This window comes from Populus trichocarpa, chromosome 5 (assembly GCF_000002775.5).
Source record: "Populus trichocarpa isolate Nisqually-1 chromosome 5, P.trichocarpa_v4.1, whole genome shotgun sequence".
NCBI lineage: Eukaryota > Viridiplantae > Streptophyta > Magnoliopsida > Malpighiales > Salicaceae > Populus > Populus trichocarpa.
Window position 1 is genome coordinate 24680851 of NC_037289.2, and position 7113 is coordinate 24687963.

Sequence of the window (7113 nt, forward strand, 5' to 3'; positions counted from 1 at the left end):
TGTTTAGGGCCTGTTTGTATTATTATATAAATATCCAAGTTTGTAATTGTTTTTTGGTCCCCAGAAGCTTCGATTGGCCTTGAATCATATAAAGGTAGGCTTTGGAGTGAATTAAATCCTAAAATAATAATAATAATTCACAAGTCCTAACCGTTGGATATTTATATATAAATAGGCTTGGTGCCTCAAATCCATGAACCATAACCCAGGTCCAATTACTAGTTCGTGCAATAAGTCAATAGAGATGGGCCAAATGAAAGCTGGGGGCGCTATGGACCAGAAAGGTGAAGAGATTTCGCAATAACTCGAGATCTCAAAGATTTTGTCGTTTGCAGGTTCATCATTAGGAAATTCTTAACCATAGTATTAAACTCGGTCGAATCCGTTAAGTTATGGTGGCAATATTGTTCCTTAAAGTAAATAATAGTATCACGCAAAATAACAAGAGCAATTTGATCTTAACTGGTAATTTAGATATATCATATGTAAAAATTAAAGAAATTATTTGTCACGAACTTAGGTAGAATTATAATGATATTGATGTTGAAATAACTTGAAGGTGTCAAATTAGTGAACAACAATATTATCCTGTACCGATTGTGTATGATTGTAGTTTTAAGACAATGATTGATTCTTTCATTCAAAATAGTTTGAACATGATGATATTGTATATGAGTTGTCGATCAAAATCTGTGCGTGTCTCAACTTCTGCTAGTCCTTCAAATTTAGTTAATAAAGGTAAAAATAATTTATTGTCGAATGATTTGCTGTGAAGGATAGATGATCGTCTACTTATGTTGAACATCCATTACACAGAATTCCATGCACTCGAGCTTGTAGATTGTCTGTTCATGTTGAGCATTCACATTTACACGATGATCAGGTGAGCATTACTATGAGCATGGAGAGCATGCCTATGATATTTATGTATAGCAGGAGTCATAATACATGCCTACCAAACCAATCGACACTTCTATCCCGCGGTTGCAGAATCAACATCGATTAGAGGATATATTTACTGCCATTATAAATATATTTTATTTTAATATATTTTCAATTTAGGTTCAATTTAATTATCATTAAATGTTATATTTTGGTGCAATTATAATTGAATTTTTTACATAAGAAGAGACCATTATTTATTATCGTACACATAGGTGGGTGTGATTATATGAGCGAGTTCAGCCATATGTGGTCCAAATTGATTTTTTGTATGTCAGTTATTTCAACCACATCAAGCTTGACCATGACTTGATCCATGCACTAATTGAGCGATGGATAAGTGAGGCACACACGTTCCATTTTAGGCATGGAGAGATGAAACATACACTACAAGATGTGGCAGTTTTGCTTGGATTGCCTATTGATGGACAAACAATTAAATCTATTGGTGTTCATAATAGGATTGCATTATGCAAGCAATCGTTTGGATTAACACCCTTTTTGTTTTTTTCTAAATTGAAGGGGGGTAGCATATGTCTTAAGTGGATTAATGAGACATTTTCGACATCACCAAATAATAGTGATGGAGAGGTCTTATGGAGGTACAAAATCAATTATGATTTAAATATGTTGATTATTTGTTATGACTGCGTTAATTATTATGATGATTTTAATTTGTTTGCAGGTATGCCAGAACATAAATACTCTATTTGTTTGGTGGTGTATTATTCACTGACCTCATAGAGAGGTATGTTCATTTGCTTTGTCTGACGCCCCTAGAAAATTTCGATGATATCCCTACATATAACTGGGGATATGCTGTATTGGCATCCTTGTACATGCATTTATGTCTTGCATGCACGAAGGAGATCAAAAAGGTCATTGGATGTTTGTTACTTCTACAAGTATGAATCAGAAAAATTTAAATAACTATTTAAATTTGAATTTTTTCATGCACAACAAAATTAATAAAATGTTTTTATTTTAAAAAAAGTTATGGTCGTGAGAACATCTTCATATAGGTAGGCCCTAGATAATAAGATTGTCGGATATAAAAGTCCAAACTATGGGGGTTGCACTTCATCTCTCACCAGGATGTAAATATTGCAATGTTATTTTTTCATTTATATACATTTCTATTGTGTTCTTAAAACTTTGAAAAACGTAATTAAACTGACATGTTTTTAATGGTAGGTGGTGTGCTAGACGAGTTTTTGAAAATAATCCTGCATATGTGCTAGCATTTTATTGGAGCAATCTTGATAAACAACATGCTATCCAGATATTTTTTGAACTATTTGTTAAATAAAATAATTAACTGCACCAAATTATTGTTGTTTGATATTTATTTAACTTATAATCTGCAGGTCATTTGGACACCTTATTCGAAAGAAAGATTGGTAGTTGCTCCATCTATCTGCACCGGCATGATGGATATATGGACATCAATGGTCCCATTAATATGTTTTGAGATGGTCGAGCTACATTGTCTGGATCGGGTAACGCAACAGTTAGGCTGCATACATCACATTGCAGTCGATATCAATACGAGTGATGTTTTGCACGTCATTACTTGTAGGGGTAAAAATAATGATTATGACTTGTTAGGCCGACATAGAGCTTATATATCACAATGAGAAGCATGAAAGAATAATATATTTACAGAGATGCATCATGTGATTACTAACGAAATGTATATGGTTTTGTACATGAGTATAACACGACAAATCATTACTCCGGATCCCGAGCAGCATCCTCCACCTGGATATATGCAGTATGAGCAACATGCTTAGTGGATTCAACAACACGTAAATAATGAAGTCTTCTTATGATTAATATATGTTAATCGTTAAGTTTTATGTATTTATCTTTTAATTTAACATTAATGTTTTATTAATATTAGGTCGACTTAAAATCTCTGGAGAGAAGCCATCTCTTGATGATGCCATGACAGAGAACAAAGCCACTCAGGCAGGAGCTGGAGCTAGAGCTGGATTCGATCGTGCTACTGATGAGCTTAGATTATCTAGTAGATGACATAGATGTAGATAGATAGATGAGTTATGTTTATATTTTTTGGGATTACTTGAATATTGTATAATTGAATTATTTTATATTCATTTTGCATGTATATATGTTTTTTTTTTTTCATTCCTTAGGCTAGTTGTAATTATGGAATATGAAAATATGTTGAGTTTAGTTAGAATTTGTTGATTGCAATTATTGTCGTTTTTTGCATGTTTTTTTAAGTAATACAAAATTTTGGCTGTAGTTCTTATATAGTGAAAACTCTGTTTAAATTTTAATAAAATTGTAAATATTTTAATTCTCTAAAATTATAAAGTAAATAAAATTTCAGATTAACAAAAACTATGACTTTTATAAATCTTTTCAGGCTTAAAACATGAAAATGACTAAAACCTTACAGTAGTCAAAATAATATGATTATTTTGGCTATAATCTAATTATTTTATCAAATTTTTAGTTGTTTTTTAGTGAACTGAGATATTAATTATTACGATTGAGAAACGCAATATATATTAATTATTACGAAACGTGACATTATTGAACTGACGGATTTTTGAACCTTGACATCTTCAAACTTTGATATCTTTCTAAATCTTTTTAAACCTTTAGTATTTCAACATTTAATTATATTTAGATGTTAATTCTCCAATTTATCGCTATACAGGCATATAATTATCATCCAACACCTTATGCCATTTGTCATCGACTTTTTAACAGCAGCCTTTAAACAGAACTTTTTGTGTATAGGGACCAAGCTACGTACTTTAGGCATGGCAGGGTGAGGGACCCAATCCCATCATCAATAATAAATTATTTTTTAAAAAAAAAACTTGTACTCTATGTATGGACAACCTCCAATCCCATCCATGGCGTCATATCAAACAGAAACTGTTGCTGATCACTGAAAGGCTGAGAATCTCCATACCCCCATAAAGCAAGCAGCCAACAAATCTCGAAAACACAGCAATCCTTGGACAATAATTATTACAAGTACTCCTCAATCTTTACATAGATACGTGCATGGATAAATTTGCGAATTGCAATGGTGAGGCTACATCTTAGAGGAGCTTTACAACATACTACAATGTTGTATAGATGGTAACCCTTATATTATACTATCATTATTACAGCAATAATTAATGTTTTTTGGGGCCTTGAAAACCCCGTTAAGGATCCAATGGCCAAGATTCTCCAGGCAGTCTGATGGGAGTATCTAACATCATCTGCAAGCCGGCTCTGCTAAAACCAATTGAAGTGGACATGTCATGGATTATGGTATCTGCAGCAGAAGCAGATCCTGAGAACCCCAGAACATTACTACTACAATCCATCTCAAAAAACAAGGGATTGTTTAGGTATGGATGTGGGTGAGTGATCTTATCCACACCACCGAAGGTAGCATCATGGGAAAAGCTTGCTTCAGTCTTCAATGTGCAATCTTGATATGAGAGGATGGACTTGAAGAGCATCGATGGTGACTGGTTGTTGTTGTCCGTGTTCGTGTTTTTATTGGTTGATGTGGCTGTGCTGTTGATGGAGATGGGAGTGGGTGAAAAGGAGGGCTGCAAGCCATTTATTGACAGGACATGGGATTGGGAAACAAGAGGGTTTGGTATGCTTTTGAGGTCATTTTCTTGGTGTTCAGGAATCAGAAAAGCGTTTTGGAGGGCATCAATTACTTTGTTCTTGGATTGACATTGATCAAATAACGATGCTGATGCATCAAGCAATGGAGGCAATGAACCTGAATTGGCTGGTGAATAGACTTCCCAGAGGTGGTAGCCTTGTTCTGCTTGGAGAAACACATCTTTCTTCTCTCCTTTTTTGTGAAATATCCTGCAAATCACCCATTCATCCTGAAAACAATAGCCATTTCCAAGGAATATGAGAATAAAATATTAAAAATCAATTACAATAAACTTTATTACTTGCCATCTTCCCTTGATATAAGCCCGCAACAGTGTGTCATGGGGAAAAAGCCACAGCATAATGCAACATTAATTGTATGTATAAAGTTTGAATACAAGGGTAACATTTTGAACCAGACAGAACAATAAATGGAAGTGTAACCATTGACAATGGAACAGAGCTTATTAATCAAACCAATCACATCAAGCACTACCCTCCAAAGGTCAATAAACGAAGTGAAAATTGTCTAATCCGCGTGGACATGATCTTATCCCAGTTAAGATGAACAAGTCAACTCAGAATCAAACAAAATATCACAGTAGCAAGCTAACTTGATTCCCACGGAGCATCTGTGGCGGGAAAAGGTGTCGGCGTTACATTACCTTACAAGTGTGACGGTAGGAGAAGTCACCGTCCAGGCGGTACTCGTGCATGACCCACTTGGTTTTTTCACCTCTAGGAGCTCTCCCTTTGTAGAAAACAAGGGTCTTTTTCATGCCAAGTAAAGCACCAGTGGAAGCACTGTATACTTCTCTGTCTTTGCCCGTGGCCTTCCAGTAGCCGGCTCCGGTGGCCCGATTTGTTCTCAGCCCTGTTGGGTACTTCCTGTCTCTCAAGCTGAAAAAGTACCATTCTCTTTCTCCCATCTTTGCCACATCTGATTAAACAACAGGAGAACCAACACCACAACAGCATTAACACACACACACAGACATGTTGCCCTTTCTCAAATGCACATTAATGAAATTGGGATTTTCTCAGAAGTTAAAAAGTTGCTAGAGGAGAATAACTTAATTAATGGCTATGAGTGTATCATACTCAACTGCATAACAATGACAACATAATTCATAAGTACTAAAAATATATATATCACAAAACATAAAGAGAAGTAACAATATGTGTGTGGAGGTCCAATTCTTTTGGCAAACACAGGATCCTTAATCTGGTTTTTTGCCCTCCAAGCGTAGCTAATTACACTAGTTTGTCAGAAATTGGGTTCCCTTCAAGATAAGGCATGTTTTTCGGATGATGCTTAAACTGATCTAGTTATAGCTAGCCTAGCCTCACCTGAAAAGGGAGAGGCATCTTCAAGTAGAAGATGCAAAGAAGAGCTAGAGACATAATTTTGGAAACTACCTGCAGTAGTGTATGTGTGTGTGTGTGTAGTATCAAGCAAGCTAAGTCATAGCAACAACCTAAAGCTAAAGGGAATATTCCGATCATTTTATTTTGGTGGTGCCATGCATCTTGACATGAAGAAAAATTGAATGATAAAGTGATTCGGAAGCAAGCAGTGAGTAATAGCTAGCTAGGCGTAAATATATATACCTGGAAGCTCCCAGGGTTCACATCTGTTAAGGTCAACCTCAGCAATTTCTACGCCACAAAAACTACCATTAAACACCTTTGAAGCCAAATAAAAGGTTATAAGCTCTTCATCTGTAGGGTGGAATCTAAACCCTGGTGGCAACCCTTGGTCGTTTAGCCCTTCACTACTTAGTTCACACAGTAGCTCTTCCATTGCCAACATCTTCACACGCACACACAAAGAGAAACACAGAGTATTGAGGTTGTAAAAATGGGAATGAGGGTCGTTGATTGGGATTTGGGAGTGAACGAAAGGAAATGGTTTGTTTTGGCATGCAATTTATAGGAGCACTGAAACCAAAGGAGATGGGAAAATGTGGGCGTGAGAGAGAGAGAGATTGAGAATGGGAAAGAAGGGAGATAGATTTGGCCTCATAAAAGCTCAGTGGGGGCCTTCAGAACGGCACCTGAAAAGCTTCCCAATCAGGCAAATTTTCTGAAAGTTTTTCTAAAGGAAAATGAGTAACCAGAGATTAATCTTGTGTTTTTGTGTGGATGGGAAGGTAGTAAATCTTAAGGGGCCAACACGTTTATGGGTCCCTCTATTACTACAGATTGTTCAATCAAATGCCCCATGGGAAAGCTAGAAAAATTTATTTTGGTGGTATTAAATGGCTTCAGCAGTGATTTTTTTTTACTGGAATTTGACACCCATCTTTCTCTTTTCTATTTAACAAAGAACTGAAAAAATAATAAAAATATGCTTTTACATTAAAATTAATTTTTTAAAAAAATAAAAGGGACTTAAATGGTATAATTTGTGTTAATTTTAAAGTTTAAGGATATAAGTGTATTTTCTTTGAATTCTTTGTCACACCACCCATGTTTGATGTCTTTTTCATTATGGTTTATTTTCTTTTAATTTCA

General features: G+C 35.2%; 1 protein-coding gene across 1 annotated transcript; it reads right to left on the bottom strand.

The window, feature by feature from the left end:
* Positions 1-3922: 3922 nt before the first annotated feature.
* Positions 3923-6730, bottom strand: LOC7485659 (protein CUP-SHAPED COTYLEDON 3). The gene is made up of 3 exons (XM_002307779.4): positions 6208-6730; positions 5262-5536; positions 3923-4826 (listed from the first exon to the last, which is right to left on the bottom strand). The coding sequence occupies exons 1-3, from the start codon at positions 6407-6409 to the stop codon at positions 4137-4139; spliced, it is 1167 nt and encodes a 388-aa protein (XP_002307815.3). The 5' UTR covers positions 6410-6730; the 3' UTR covers positions 3923-4136.
* Positions 6731-7113: the final 383 nt, after the last annotated feature.